Source organism: Chanos chanos, chromosome 5 (assembly GCF_902362185.1).
Source record: "Chanos chanos chromosome 5, fChaCha1.1, whole genome shotgun sequence".
NCBI classification, from domain to species: domain Eukaryota; kingdom Metazoa; phylum Chordata; class Actinopteri; order Gonorynchiformes; family Chanidae; genus Chanos; species Chanos chanos.
This window is the reverse complement of record NC_044499.1, coordinates 662613-680000: the sequence shown is the minus strand read 5'-3', so window position 1 is coordinate 680000 and position 17388 is coordinate 662613. Positions and strand designations below refer to the sequence as shown.

At 42.7% G+C, this 17388-nt stretch overlaps 1 protein-coding gene across 1 annotated transcript; it reads right to left on the bottom strand.

Annotated features, from left to right (window-relative positions):
• Window positions 1–2232: 2232 nt before the first annotated feature.
• On the bottom strand, window positions 2233–11370 carry marchf11 (membrane-associated ring finger (C3HC4) 11). The gene is made up of 4 exons (XM_030773324.1): window positions 11026–11370; window positions 3580–3735; window positions 3289–3481; window positions 2233–2552 (listed from the first exon to the last, which is right to left on the bottom strand). Exons 1-4 carry the CDS (start codon window positions 11368–11370, stop codon window positions 2233–2235), a joined length of 1014 nt encoding a protein of 337 aa, XP_030629184.1.
• Window positions 11371–17388: the final 6018 nt, after the last annotated feature.

The following is a 17388-nucleotide window of genomic DNA, read 5'->3' as shown; positions in this document are numbered from 1 at the left end:
CTTTACAACAAACTTTTATCATATCAACAGTAATTGCCATATCAACAAACTTACCCTTTGGGCAGTAACTGCTGTGCATGTAGGGGTACACCTCGCTTTCAAAAGACTGTCATTAAGAATTCCTCTGTAATGACCATACAAATACTGTTTTGGTACAATGTGCTTATTTTATTCACATAGTTATAAAAAATGAGCATGTTACATGCGCTGCTGACTGTAAAAAAGCAGTGTATTGATAGTTGCTAAACACATCAATGAGAGTGTGTGAGATTGATAAGTGTTCAGTAAGAGTGTGTAAGATTGGTAAGTGTTCAGTAAGAGTGTGTGAGATTGGTAAGTGTTCAGTAAGAGTGGGTGAGATTGGTACGTGTTCAGTAAGAGTATGTGAGATTGGTACGTGTTAAGTGAGAGTGGGTGAGATTGGTAAGTGTTCAGTAAGAGTGGGTGAGATTGGAACGTGTTCAGTAAGAGTGTGTGAGATTGATAAGTGTTCAGTAAGAGTGTGTAAGATTGGTAAGTGTTCAGTAGGAGTGGGTGAGACTGGTAAGTGTTCAGTAACAGTGTGTAAGATTGGTAAGTGTTCAGTAAGAGTGGATGAGATTGGTAAGTGTTCAGTAAGAATGGGTGAGATTGGTACGTGTTCAGTAAGAGTATGTGAGATTGGTACGTGTTAAGTGAGAGTGGGTGAGACTGGTAAGTGTTCAGTAAGAGTGGGTGAGATTGGTACGTGTTCAGTAAGAGTGGGTGAGATTGGTAAGTGTTAAGTGAGAGTGTGTGAGATTGGTAAGTGTTCAGTAAAAGTGTATGAGATTGGTAAGTGTTAAGTGAGAGTGTGTGAGATTGGTACGTGTTCAGTAAGAGTGTGTGAGATTGGTAAGTGTTCAGTGAGAGTGTGTGAGATTGGTACGTGTTCAGTAAGAGTGGGTAAGTGTACATATGCAAGTGCGTGAATCCCAGTGAAAGGGGAAGAGACTAGGGGGGTATTCCACTAAGCTGGCTAAGTTAACTCAGAGTAAGTAGTAAACCTCCTAACAGAAGAGCCCTATGGCGTCATTCTCCTAGCAAAACAAAGCCATAGGTCTCTTCTATTAGGAGGTTTGCTACTTACTCTGAGTTAACTCAGCTGGGTTAGTCACTAAAACACATGCTTGGAATATCCCCCTGGTCTGCTGTTTAACTGCTCCACGACACGCTGGCCCAGTGCACAAATTAATTTTTGGCACCTGCTTTCAAATAATCACTTATGGGCTCAACCAGCTGTAAAGATGCATTTGAAGGAGTTTGCTGAACATGGTGTATGTAATGCCACCTACTGGCGAATGCCAGAGGAACTGCTTTATTATTTTATTAATGGTATTTTAATAAATACAACTACAATAGTCCTATTAAGAGAATGCATAACTTTAAAGACTTGTCTGTCAGTTTCTTCTCCTGTCATAATGGGCGGAGACAGTTCATACCCCTGATATAAGGAGGAGACTCCTCACAGATGACTGTGTGTTCTGGAACTGTGGCTCCAGCCAATGAAAAGGCCCAGGTGGTCTGGGCCTTAACCAATCACAGAGCTCTAATGCGTGATCATGTATCAGGGCTACAGCAGTCTGCAACTATAAACCACTGCCCACAGAGTGTTAGGATACAGAGGACCAACAAAGGGATGGATGAAGATAGAGAAAGTGTGTTTTTTAACCGCCTACGGACGGACGGATGGATGGATGGACGGATGGATGGATGGATGGATGGATGGATGGATGGACGGATGGATGGATGAAGATAGTGAAAGGTGTGTTTTTTAACTGCCTACAGACGTGTGCGGTCCTGTCTATAATGAGACTGATACACACACTCACACTTAAGATAATCCTGATCCAATAGAAAAAAACACACACACACACACATTTCAGACAACCCTGATCCCTTGCAGATAGAAAACACAGCACGCACACACACACACACACACACATACAGCAAACACACACTTGATCTCTTGATCTAAAACACTCCCCAGTTCTGCTACTTTTAAGCATATACATATACATATACATATATATACACTGATAAAAAAGCCATGGTCTAAAGCACCTTCTTTGTGCCCAGAATGATGTCATACACAGAGTGGTAGAGAAACTTTCACAGGTTACAGTCACATGTCACCCTTAACGTGACATCACCGCCCACGCTCCACTGCACAGGATTCTGGGACGTCGGCACGGTGAGTGTGTCACTGTAAGGTCAAACAGAGGTCACACGTAGGACGACCTCCCCCGAGGCTGGTTCCTGTGCGGGGGGGTCAGAGGAGGAGCAGAGGCATGAGGAGAAGGCATGGAGAGGGCACAGGGGAGAGGGCTCCAGTCTGGTGGTGTGTGTGAGTGAGAGAGAGTGTGTGTGGGGCAGCCAGAACGTGCGAGGTGGTGTGTGTGTGGCAGGATCACTGGTGTTGGTCTCCTCCACGTCACAGTTCTTATCATAGTTCTGAACATCCCAGAGCAGGTTAACGGCACGCCAGCGCAGAAACACATTATATACTGCTCCACCCTCATGTACAATCAGACCTGCCATGGAAACAGACGTAAACACACACACACAAAAACACACACACACACACACACACACACGCACAAAAACACACACACACACACACACAAAAACACACACACACACACACACACACACACACACACAAAAACACACACACACACACACACGCACAAAAACACACACACACACACACACACACACACAAAAACACACACACACACACACACACACACACACACTCACACACACACACACACACACACACAAAAACACACACACACACACACACACACACACAAAAACACACACACACACACACACACACACACACACACACAAAAACACACACACACACACACACACACACACACACAAAAACACACACACACACACGAAAACACACACACACACACACACACGTACAAAAACACACACACACACACACACACACACACACACACACACACACAAAAACACACACACACACACACACACACACACACACACACACACACACACAAAAACACACACACACACACACACACACACACAAAAACACACACACACACACACACACAAAAACACACACACACTTGAATGCAGTGCCTGTAAATCTAATCCCATTTGAATCTCAACAGTCTTGGCATTTGTGTGCTTGCGTGTGTGCTTGTGCTTGTGTGTGTGTGTTTGTGTGTGTGTGTGTGAGTGTGTGTGTGTGCTTGTGTTTGTGTGTGTATGTGTTTGTCTCACCAATACACACAACATCCATGAGTCCATACATGGCATAGCAGAACTGGAACAGAACGTCTCTGCGTTGCCACAGTGCCTCTGGACTCAGTGCTGACCATAGCAACCACGACACACTGGCCAATAGGAAAACAGCTCCCAGCACTACGGCAACCATCTGCACCTTCTCAACCAGGGACATGGTGACAGCCTGCCACTATTAAACACAGGTAAACACATACTGTATAACGCAAACACACACACACATACGTTAAAAGATTATTCTGACCTGAGCACGCAGTTGCCGGCATGTACCTGACACGGTCTTTTGATCGTCATGGCAACGATGTGGAATCGGTAGTTGCAGAGTTCACAGGTCCATGACCCTCTCTCACTGATCCATTTCAGCAGACACTGCTGGTGGGCATGCCTTACTGAGCCATCACAGCGACATGGGCTAAGCAGCTCCCCCTGCAGGCAGGCACAGCACAGCACACATTAGACACACACAGACCATACATACACACATATAGACCATATACACACACACACACAGACCATACATACACACATACATACACAAATACATACACACACACAGACCGTACATACACACATATAGACCATATACACACATACACACACACACACACACACACACACACAGACAGACCATACACACACACATATAGACCATATACAAACATACACACACACAGACCATACATACACACATACATACACAAATACATACACACACACAGACCATACATACACACACACGATACATACACACACACACACTCACCGACCATACATACACACATACACACACACACACACACACACACACACACAGACCATACATACACACACATGCATATATACACACATACACACACACACACACACACACACAGACCATACATACACACACACACACACACACACACACACACACAGACCATACATACACACACATGCATATATACACACACACACAGATACACACATACATACATGCATACATCTGTTTTTAAAATTTGTACTAATATTAATTCACACCCACCGAACAGGAGCTGTTGCTGGACAGTGTACACTGTTGGTAAGAAGTGTTTTGTTCAGATGGTAAATGAAGGAAAACACAGCTCAATGGGCCTCATTCACCAATATCTTCTCAAGTTTTTTCTTAAATTTGTTCGAATGCGTGCAGTAGCAGATAGGAGCGAAGGCTACAATGGCTGCGTCTGCTTTTTCCAGGTATATTTATCCATACGTAAAAGTATAATCGACTGAAAGGTATAATCAGAAAAGTATAATCAGCCTGGCTGGTTTCAGATGGGAAAACCCGTAAGTAGTGTATGTAAAACTACTGCTCACTTATCACAGTCTCCATCCACTGTTATATTCTCATATTGCTCTTTCTGTTCATAATACAAAAGTATGACTACACTATGAAGTGTTAGTGTAGTGTTTATTTATTTTAAAAGACCATAATGCTTTGTAAAACAATGAAAATAATTATGAAAAAATTATAAACGAAAATAGTTTCTATTGCCAATGCAAAACAGAATCTTTCGATTTCTAAAACAATTTTTCAGTGTCTGATTGTTCAATGTCCCCCAGTTAAAGTGGTGGGGTTCAGACGCTTCACAAAACTTAGATTAGTTACAAATAAAAATGAAAAAAGAAAAAAATAGAAAGAGAGAGAGAGAGAGAGAGAGAGAGAGAGATGAAAAGTACAGTATGAAGATGTGGAAATATATTTCATGATCAATTATATGCCAATATTAAATCAATCTGATGCTTTGAAGGCACAAAAATGGCATCGCCAATGAATATTAGGTTAGAAAATACAACATTTGCCTGATTTAACATGACTTCCTATATAAACCATGCCCATTTCCTGTCTACTATCCAAATACAGATACAGAGACAGAGCATTTTGTTGGTTTAAACAGATACAGATACAGATGCAGACGCAGAGACAGAGACAGAGACAGATACAGAGACAGAGACAGAGACAGAGACAGAGACAGACACAGACACAGACACAGAGACAGAGACAGATACAGATACAGATACAGACGCAGAGACAGAGACAGAGACAGAGACAGAGACAGAGACAGATACAGATACAGAGACAGATACAGATACAGATACAGATACAGATACAGAGACAGATACAGAGACAGAGACAGAGACAGAGACAGACACAGACACAGATACAGACACAGAGACAGAGACACACACACACAGAGACAGAGACAGACACAGACACAGAGACAGAGACACACACACACAGAGACAGAGACAGACACAGATACAGATACAGACACAGATACAGATACAGACACAGACACAGACACAGACACAGATACAGGCACAGATACAGACACAGACACAGATACAGGCACAGAGACAGAGACAGAGACAGAGACAGATACAGATACAGAGACAGACACAGAGACAGAGACAGAGACAGATACAGATACAGACACAGATACAGACACAGAGACAGAGACACACACACACAGAGACAGAGACAGAGACAGAGACAGATACAGATACAGACACAGATACAGATACAGACACAGACACAGACACAGACACAGACACAGACACAGATACAGGCACAGACACAGACACAGATACAGGCACAGATACAGACACAGACACAGACACAGATACAGGCACAGAGACAGAGACAGAGACAGAGACACACACACACAGAGACAGAGACAGACACAGATACAGATACAGACACAGATACAGATACAGACACAGACACAGACACAGACACAGATACAGGCACAGACACAGACACAGATACAGGCACAGATACAGACACAGACACAGACACAGATACAGGCACAGAGACAGAGACAGAGACAGAGACAGAGACAGATACAGATACAGATACAGAGACAGACACAGAGACAGAGACAGAGACAGATACAGATACAGACACAGAGACAGAGACACACACACACAGAGACAGAGACAGAGACAGACACAGATACAGATACAGATACAGATACAGACACAGACACAGACACAGACACAGATACAGGCACAGACACAGACACAGACACAGATACAGGCACAGAGACAGAGACAGAGACAGAGACAGATACAGATACAGAGACAGAGACAGACACAGAGACAGAGACAGAGACAGATACAGATACAGACACAGATACAGACACAGAGACAGAGACACACACACACAGAGACAGAGACAGAGACAGACACAGATACAGATACAGACACAGACACAGACACAGACACAGATACAGGCACAGAGACAGAGACAGAGACAGAGACAGAGACAGATACAGATACAGATACAGAAACAGACACAGAGACAGAGACAGAGACAGAGACAGAGACAGACACAGACACAGATACAGACACAGAGACAGAGACACACACACACAGAGACAGAGACAGACACAGACACAGAGACAGAGACACACACACACAGAGACAGAGACAGACACAGATACAGATACAGATACAGATACAGAGACAGATACAGACACAGACACAGACACAGACACAGATACAGACACAGACACAGACACAGACACAGACACAGACACAGATACAGGCACAGACACAGACACAGATACAGGCACAGACACAGACACAGATACAGGCACAGATACAGATACAGATACAGAGACACACACACACAGAGACAGAGACAGAGACAGATACAGATACAGATACAGAGACAGATACAGACACAGATACAGACACAGACACAGACACAGACACAGATACAGGCACAGACACAGACACAGGCACAGGCACAGATACAGGCACAGAGACAGAGACACACACACACAGAGACAGAGACAGAGACAGAGACAGATACAGATACAGATACAGATACAGACACAGAGACAGACACAGAGACAGAGACAGAGACAGAGACAGACACAGATACAGATACAGACACAGATACAGATACAGACACAGACACAGACACAGACACAGATACAGGCACAGACACAGGCACAGATACAGGCACAGAGACAGAGACACACACACACAGAGACAGAGACAGAGACAGATACAGATACAGATACAGATACAGACACAGAGACAGACACAGAGACAGAGACAGAGACAGATACAGATACAGATACAGATACAGATACAGATACAGAGACAGATACAGAGACAGAGACAGAGACAGACACAGACATAGAGACAGATACAGATACAGATACAGAGACAGAGACAGAGACAGACACAGATACAGACACAGAGACAGAGACACACACACACAGAGACAGAGACAGAGACAGAGACAGACACAGATACAGACACAGAGACAGAGACACACACACACAGAGACAGAGACACACACACACAGAGACAGAGACAGAGACAGATACATATACAGACACGGAGACAGATGCAGATACAGATACAGATACAGATACAGACAATGACGTCTCTGTACACCTCTACTCTGTACACACTCTCGTTAACATTTCCTCTGTCTGTCTGCAGCACGCGGCCTGATCCTGATCTTCACACCATTCAGTCACCATGGTTCCCCTCATCATTCCTCTACACTATGAATCAACAAACAGAACCAGAGCTGGGTTCCTCACATCAGTCAACAAACAGAACCAGAGCTGGGTTCCTCACATCAGTCAACAAACACAACCAGAGCTGGGTTACTCACATCAGTCAACAAACACAATCAGAGCTGGGTTCCTCACATCAATCAACAAACAGAACCAGAGCTGGGTTCCTCACATCAATCAACAAACACAATCAGAGCCAGAGCTTGGTTCCTCACATCAATCAACAAACAGAACCAGAGCTGGGTTCCTCATATCAATCAACAAACACAATCAGAGCTGGGTTCCTCACATCAATCAACAAACAGAACCAGAGCTGGGTTCCTCACATCAATCAACAAACACAATCAGAGCTGGGTTCCTCACATCAATCAACAAACACAATCAGAGCTGGGTTCCTCAGGCGGCCAGAGTAGGGGGGGGGGGGGGGGGGTCAAAACTGTCCTGTGCACATGCTCCCTTACTGCTCTCCTATTGGACAGCTTCAAGTTTTTAAGTTATTTGAAGTTATCTGGCTAATGCAACACTGAACACACCACACACTAGTTCAGAGTGAACATACACTACCTTTCACCAACACATTTCCAGTTTCAGAGACACTGACCCACTGGAAGAATCTGAGATCAGAGTAAATAAGAGCCCATCCTGTCACCATGCAAGAAAATACTCATCCCTAATACACCATGGATGGACAGATGGGTGGATGGATACCTGTCTCTTCCACTAACTAAACACATTTTAAATCATTTTATCTGTCTGACCAACAGGAATTAACAAGAAAGACGTACTTCTCACTGCAGCATCTCATATATGTACCTATGCATTATTTCATATATGTACCTATGCATTATTTCATATATGTATGCATTATTTCATATATGTACCTATGCATTATCTCATATATGTATGCATTATTTCATATATGTACGTATGCATTATTTCATATATGTATGCATTATCTCATATATGTATGCATTATTTCATATATGTACCTATGCATTATTTCATATATGTATGCATTATTTCATATATGTACGTATGCATTATCTCATATATGTATGCATTATTTCATATATGTATGTATGTATGCATTATTTCATATATGTATGTATGCATTATCTCATATATGTATGCATTATCTCATATATGTATGTATGCATTATTTCATATATGTACCTATGCATTATTTCATATATGTATGCATTATTTCATATATGTACCTATGCATTATTTCATATATGTATGCATTATTTCATATATGTACAATGCATTATCTCATATATGTATGCATTATTTCATATATGTACATATGCATTATCTCATATATGTATGCATTATTTCATATATGTTCGTATGCATTATCTCATATATGTATGCATTATTTCATATATGTATGCATTATTTCATATATGTACCTATGCATTATTTCATATATGTACGTATGCATTATCTCATATATGTATGCATTATTTCATATATGTATGTATGCATTATCTCATATATGTATGCATTATTTCATATATGTATGTATGCATTATCTCATATATGTATGCATTATTTCATACATGTATGTATGCATTATTTGAATGTGGGTAAAGTTCAAGTTGTTGCGCACATTTAAAATGCCCCTTTTCTATTAGAATAAAACTAAAATAAAAAAAAAAAGGCGCACAGGACAGAGAAGGGTGGAGAAGACAGGAGATTGTCTGTTCCATTTCAGTGAGTGATTCCTGTAACATTAGAGTCTTCCGGCTGTCTGCCTGGACTTCCTCAATTACAAGCCACTGTTTGAAACAGAGGATGGAGTGAATGAACACACACACACACACACACACACACACACACACACACACAAAGAGTCTCTTGGATAGGTACATTAGCTGCAGGAAGTGGAGCACATTAGAGCATTAGAGCACAAAGCAACTATAATCCAGAGAATATCTCTCACACACACATATATATACACACACACACACACACACACACACACACATATGCATACACGCCCTAACACACACACACGCACACATGCATACACGCCCTAACACACACACACACACACACACACACACACACACACAAACCCATATGCATACACACAAACAAAAACACACATAAAAGTAAACAAGTTCTCTCTCTGTCGCACACACGCATGCATACACAAACACAGAGGGGGAAATACCTGTTTACTGCTGCAGGGTTCATGTTAACAGAGTTCCAGCCATGCAGACAACACCGAAATTTCAACTGTTTATGATATAGTCAGTGGCCTAACTGTGGGCCTCTGGCCCACTCACGTCAACATATGAGCAGTTCTACGCTTAAGTATAGACCAGTGTATAGTATAGACAATTATGTAGTATGGACCATTATATAGTATAGACCAGTATATAGTATAGACCATTGTATAGTACAGACCATTATTTAGTATAGACCATATATAGTATAGACCATTATTTAGTATAGACCATTATTCAGTATAGATCATTATATAGTATAGATCAGTATGTGGTATAGATCAGTATATAGTATAGATCAGTATATAGTATAGATCGGTGTGGTATATATCATTATATAGAATAGATCAGTATGTGGTATAGATCGTTGTATACTATAGATCAGTATGTGGTATAGATCATTGTATGGTATAGATCAGTATGTGGTATAGATCATTATATAGTATAGATCGGTATGTGTTATAGATCATTTTAAAGTATAGATCAGTATCTAGAATAGATCAGTATATATACTATATATAGTATAGATCAGTATATAGCATAGATCATTACTCATAATCTCTGGGTTTATGCCAGTGGGATCAATGACACGATATATAAATATGCTTTTTAAAACGTAATTTACTATGACGTTATCTAGGAATACCGAGCGGGGATCAAGACCGTTTTCGGTGCCTAATAATGGCCAAAGCGATCTATTTTAAGTGATGTTACAGGATGTGGCCAAGTTTCATTTTGGCCTGGCCAGTGAAGACACCACAAGAAATGATGATTTATATTTTAAGCACTACCAGCTCTGTACAGTTCTGCTGAGAGAGTAACGACAGTCGAGGCGGTTCGTTTCGCACTAACGCAACAGTTGCTAAACTACAAAATATTAGGGTTGGAGTTCTGAAATGAAGTCCTGGATTTTTAAATACCTGCTCGGCCCCTTGGAAACAAATCCGACAGCTCGGAGTGGGAATGCAGCCTTCGCTACTGCACTGAGAGTCCACAGTCTGGGATTTGTGACTCTTGTCAGATCTCTGCTTTCTGGTCGAAATGCATTTCTTTTCGTCGTCGCTGTCTTCGCTGTCTGCCTCGGTCAGACTCCTGTCCTCTGCCCGGTCACTGGTCACGCCAGCAACTTCACTGGTTTTGCTCTGCTGAGAATCTTCGTCCGAGGTGTTCTGCTTGTAGGTGAGTTTGGCGGTTAGCGTAGCGCCTCCCGGTGGATCATGCTCTGTCTGTGTGGAAAACGGACCCGCCTCTCCCTCTGTGTTCATATCAATGAATGACAGCACAGAATCCGAAATGTAGCCGGTAGAAATTTAAGAAAGCTACGAAATAAGTTTGTTTGTTTGTTAGTTTTAAACGATAAGGCCCTGGGCGTGACGGAGTGTGTCCTTTGCGATGCCAGCAGGCTCAAATCATACAGAGGATTCTAAAGCTAGGCGATAAATGCTATTGGAAATGTTCGAGTAATCTGGAAAAGTTGCAGATTTACGGAGCCCTTTAGGAGCAGAGCGAAGCGTCCTGATGCCTCACTGCGTCTCCCCGGAAGACACATCTTAACGGTGATGGAGGACAGAGCTGGGAACCAAAACGGTTTGGAATGCCAAATTATTCTCACTTTAGATACGTTACCAAGGAAACGCATTATTAAACTGACATGCCAAATGAGTTATATCATAAATACTGAATTTTGAATACTCGTATGTTCCTCGCGTTATAAGCTAAACGCGTTGTTCCTTGATGTGACCGCCTCCTATGTGTGTTGAAAAGCGGACGAAGTGGGAATAAGGCAATTTGCAGCGCGAGCCGCGAGGAACCATGCGGTTACGCCGAGACCCCTCCCGATTGGTTTCTCGTCTTCTTACCCAGGTCTCGCGCAAGGCGTGCAGGAGGCGCCCAGAGAAAGGACCAGCGATGTTTTGGATGAGTCATTTCGATTATGGTTATGTTCTGTATCTGACAGCAGAGAACTGTGAAACCAGATAAACCAATCAAAGCACCCAGAGACTGCTGAACCTCCGTGGCAGAGGACCAAACATTCATCTGTCATGAGAAAGGCTGTAATGGCTTTTAGTGTTAGGCTCTCCCTTTGAGCACAGCTATGATGTAATGCTGTCATTTAAACAGTCCAACCATCCAAAAATATGCACTGGAGAGGAAAGAGCGAAATGATAACAGTTACAGTTCAAACAGCTCTTTCTCAGGTGGTCTCTACGGAAACCAGGGCGACACAGACTCCTGCCATCGGGGCACAGTGGGGTTTTAACATAGCGAACAGTAGTGTGAGCGCGTCCGACAGACCAGTCTGCGTCTCCATGCGCCTCACATCGTCTCCACTCACTGATGTAATGCGTCTGAGTTGTGTATTTATAACTCACAGTGCGTTTGCGTGGGTTTGGTGGAATCCAGAGTCGTGAGCCCTGACAGTGCAGTCCGATATCAGGCTGTAATGCACTCTAATGTAGCCACGGAAATGACCAATCAGAAGAAGCAGTCACTCCATGCTCACAGATCAATAGCAGCTGTCGAGCTCAGAGAACCTGCCCTGAGATTCAGTCCAGATTCCCCAGGTCCAAGTGAAAGGAGAGCCTCTGTCACACACACACACACACACACACACACACACACACACACAGAAGTGTGTGTGCATTCCCACCTCAATACTCACAGGCCTCATATTATTTAAGATAGACTTTCACTCCTTAATGATCATTAGACATATGATCATTAATATGGGTTATATAAGATCCTGTTTTCTCTCACATGCTGTATACTCTTGGCCCCTGGTTCACATTCCATCCTCATCCTCAAGTGAAATTCCTCTGCACCTTTAAGTCACTAACACACACCATTAGTTTTCACTATTTACACAGCATGACTAAAAAAACAAGGATCACCTGCACAATGTTTAAGTTTGCATGCAGTCTTCAGACCCTCAGGATGACTGAAAACACCAGTATCTCACAACTGTCAGAGATCAACAAACTGACATGAAACACAGGAGAAGGAGGAACGAAGAAGGTCAAGTCATGACACAACCCTAACGGTCCTGAGATTGACCATAACACAACCCTAACAGTCCTGAGACTGACCATAACACAACCCTAATGGTACTGAGACTGACCATGGAGTTTGACTCTTGCTGTGTAGTGAAAGGTGTTTGTGTAGTGCCTGGTGAGTGTGTGTGTGTGTATTGAAAGTTGAGTGTGTGAGTAGTGCATGGTGAGTGTGTGTGTGTAGTGAAAGTTGAGTGTGTGTGTAGTGAAAGTTGAGTGTGTGTGTAGTGCATGGTGAGTGTGTTTGTGTAGTGAAAGTTGAGTGTGTGTGTAGTGAAAGTTGAGTGTGTGTGTAGTGAAAGTTGAGTGTGTGTGTAGTGCATGGTGAGTGTGTTTGTGTAGTGAAAGTTGAGTGTGTGTGTAGTGAAAGTTGAGTGTGTGTGTAGTGCATGGTGAGTGTGTGTGTAGTGAAAGTTGAGTGTGTGTGTAGTGCATGGTGAGTGTGTGTGTGTAGTGAAAGTTGAGTGTGTGTGTAGTGAAAGTTGAGTGTGTGTGTAGTGCATGGTGAGTGTGTGTGTAGTGAAAGTTGAGTGTGTGTGTAGTGCATGGTGAGTGTGTGTGTGTAGTGAAAGTTGAGTGTGTGTGTAGTGAAAGTTGAGTGTGTGTGTAGTGAAAGTTGAGTGTGTGTGTAGTGCATGGTGAGTGTGTTTGTGTGGTGAAAGTTGAGAGTGTGTGTAGTGCATGGTGAGTGTGTGTGTAGTGAAAGTTGAGTGTGTGTGTAGTGCATGGTGAGTGTGTTTGTGTAGTGAAAGTTGAGTGTGTGTGTAGTGAAAGTTGAGTGTGTGTGTAGTGCATGGTGAGTGTGTGTGTAGTGAAAGTTGAGTGTGTGTGTAGTGCATGGTGAGTGTGTTTGTGTAGTGAAAGTTGAGTGTGTGTGTAGTGAAAGTTGAGTGTGTGTGTAGTGCATGGTGAGTGTGTTTGTGTGGTGAAAGTTGAGTGTGTGTGTAGTGAAAGTTGAGTGTGTGTGTGTAGTGCATGGTGAGTGTGTGTGTGTAGTGAAAGTTGAGTGTGTGTGTAGTGAAAGTTGAGTGTGTGTGTGTAGTGCATGGTGAGTGTGTTTGTGTAGTGAAAGTTGAGAGTGTGTGTAGTGAAAGTTGAGTGTGTGTGTAGTGCATGGTGAGTGTGTGTGTAGTGAAAGTTGAGTGTGTGAGTAGTGCATGGTGAGTGTGTGTGTGTAGTGAAAGTTGAGTGTGTGTGTAGTGAAAGTTGAGAGTGTGTGTAGTGCATGGTGAGTGTGTTTGTGTAGTGAAAGTTGAGTGTGTGTGTAGTGAAAGTTGAGTGTGTGTGTAGTGCATGGTGAGTGTGTGTGTAGTGAAAGTTGAGTGTGTGTGTAGTGCATGGTGAGTGTGTTTGTGTAGTGAAAGTTGAGTGTGTGTGTAGTGAAAGTTGAGTGTGTGTGTAGTGCATGGTGAGTGTGTTTGTGTGGTGAAAGTTGAGAGTGTGTGTAGTGAAAGTTGAGTGTGTGTGTAGTGCATGGTGAGTGTGTGTGTGTATTGAAAGTTGAGTGTGTGTGTAGTGAAAGTTGAGTGTGTGTGTGTAGTGAAAGTTGAGTGTGTGTGTAGTGAAAGTTGAATGTCTGTGTAGTGCATGGTGAGTGTGTTTGTGTGGTGAAAGTTAAGTGTGTTTGCGTAGTGAAAGTTGAGTGTGTGTGTGTGTGTGTGTGTGTGGTAAGTGTGACTCATTTACTTGACTTTTGACATTGTGTGTATTGTTTTTGCAGTTTCATTTCACCTTGAGTCTGAGGTAAGTTTTGTAGAATGATTTGGACATTCCAGGTACAGAGATGATTGATTCACAAAAGCTGTGTGAGAAACTGAGGATTTAAAAAAGAAAAACAGTAAAGACATTAGACTGTACTGAGAACAGTAAAGACATTAGACTGTACTGAGAACAGTAAAGACACTAGACTGTACTGAGAACAGTAAAGGCATTAGACTGTACTGAGAACAGTAGAGGCATTAAACTGTACTGAGAGCAGTAAAGGCATTAAACTGTACTGAGAACAGTAAAGTCATTAGACTGTACTGAGAACAGTAAAGACATTAGACTGTACTGAGAACAGTAAAGACACTAGACTGCACTGAGAACAGTAAAGGGATTAGACTGTACTGAGAACAGTAAAGACATTAGACTGTACTGAGAACAGTAAAGACATTAAACTGTATTGAGAACAGTAAAGACATTAGACTGTACTGAGAACAGTAGAGGCATTAAACTGTACTGAGAGCAGTAAAGGCATTAAACTGTACTGAGAACAGTAAAGTCATTAAACTGTACTGAGAACAGTAAAGGCACTAGACTGTACTGAGAACAGTTGAGGCATTAGACTGTACTGAGAACAGTAAAGGCATTAGACTGTACTGAGAACAGTAAAGGCATTAGACTGTACTGAGAACAGTTGAGGCATTAGACTGTACTGAGAACAGTTGAGACATTAGACCGATGCACTTATTTTAAACTGCTTTGGATAAAAGCATCTGCTGAATAACAAATTGTGAATTGTATTGACTGGCCTCAATCCAGAGAGATAACACTGGTCACCTGTGCCTCAATCCAGAGAGATTATACTGGTCACCTGTGCCTCAATCCAGAGAGATTACACTGGTCACCTGTGCCTCAATCCAGAGAGATTACACTGGTCACCTGTGCCTCAATCCAGAGAGATTATACTGGTCACCTGTGCCTCAATCCAGAGAGATTACACTGGTCACCTGTGCCTCAATCCAGAGAGATTACACTGGTCACCTGTGTCCTAATCCAGAGAGATTACACTGGTCACCTGTGTCTCAATCCAGAGAGATTACACTGGTCACCTGTGCCTCAATCCAGAGAGATTAAACTGGTCACCTGTGTCTGAATACAGAGATTATACTGGTCACCTGTGTCTCAATCCAGAGAGATTATACTGGTCACCTGTGCCTGTGAGATTACACTGGTCACCTGTGCCTCAATCCAGAGAGATTAAACTGGTCACCTGTGTCTGAATACAGAGATTATACTGGTCACCTGTGCCTCAATTCAGAGAGATTAAACTGGTCACCTGTGTCCTAATCCAGAGAGATTACACTGGTCACCTGTGTCTCAATCCAGAGAGATTACACTGGTCACCTGTGCCTCAATCCAGAGAGATTAAACTGGTCACCTGTGTCTGAATACAGAGATTATACTGGTCACCTGTGTCTCAATCCAGAGAGATTATACTGGTCACCTGTGCCTGTGAGATTACACTGGTCACCTGTGCCTCAATCCAGAGAGATTAAACTGGTCACCTGTGTCTGAATACAGAGATTATACTGGTCACCTGTGCCTCAATTCAGAGAGATTAAACTGGTCACCTGTGTCTGAATACAGAGATTATACTGGTCACCTGTGCCTCAATTCAGAGAGATTATACTGGTCACCTGTGCCTGTGAGATTACACTGGTCACCTGTGCCTCAATCCAGAGAGATTACACTGGTCACCTGTGCCTCAATCCAGAGAGATTATACTGGTCACCTGTGCCTCAATCCAGAGAGATTACACTGGTCACCTGTGCCTCAATCCAGAGAGATTACACTGGTCACCTGTGCCTCAATCCAGAGAGATTATACTGGTCACCTGTGCCTCAATCCAGAGAGATTATACTGGTCACCTGTGCCTGTGAGATTACACTGGTCACCTGTGCCTCAATCCAGAGAGATTACACTGGTCACCTGTGCCTCAATCCAGAGAGATTATACTGGTCACCTGTGCCTCAATCCAGAGAGATTATACTGGTCACCTGTGTTCTAATACAGAGAGATTATACTGGTCACCTGTGCCTCAATCCAGAGAGATTACACTGGTCACCTGTGTCCTAATACAGAGAGATTACACTGGTCACCTGTGTCTGAATACAGAGATTACACTGGTCACCTGTGTCTTAATACAGAGAGATTATACTGGTCACCTGTGTCTGAATACAGAGATTACACTGGTCACCTCTGTCTTAATACAGAGAGATTACACTGGTCACCTGTGTCTGAATACAGAGAGATTATACTGGTCACCTGTGTCTGAATACAGAGAGATTAAACTGGTCACCTGTGTCTTAATACAGAGAGATTATACTGGTCACCTGTGCCTCAATCCAGAGAGATTACACTGGTCACCTGTGTCTGAATACAGAGAGATTACACTGGTCACCTGTGTCCTAATACAGAGAGATTACACTGGTCACCTGTGTCTGAATACAGAGATTACACTGGTCACCT

Excerpts from the sequence above, each read along its gene's own strand:
- marchf11 (XM_030773324.1), bottom strand. The coding sequence starts at position 11,370 with ATGAACACAGAGGGAGAGGCGGGTCCGTTTTCCACACAGACAGAGCAT. Across the intron at positions 3,736-11,025 it reads GTTTCCAAGGGGCCGAGCAG|GGGGAGCTGCTTAGCCCATG; the intron begins GTATTTAAAAAT and ends GCCTGCCTGCAG. Across the intron at positions 3,482-3,579 it reads CGATCAAAAGACCGTGTCAG|TGGCAGGCTGTCACCATGTC; the intron begins GTACATGCCGGC and ends TGTGTTTAATAG.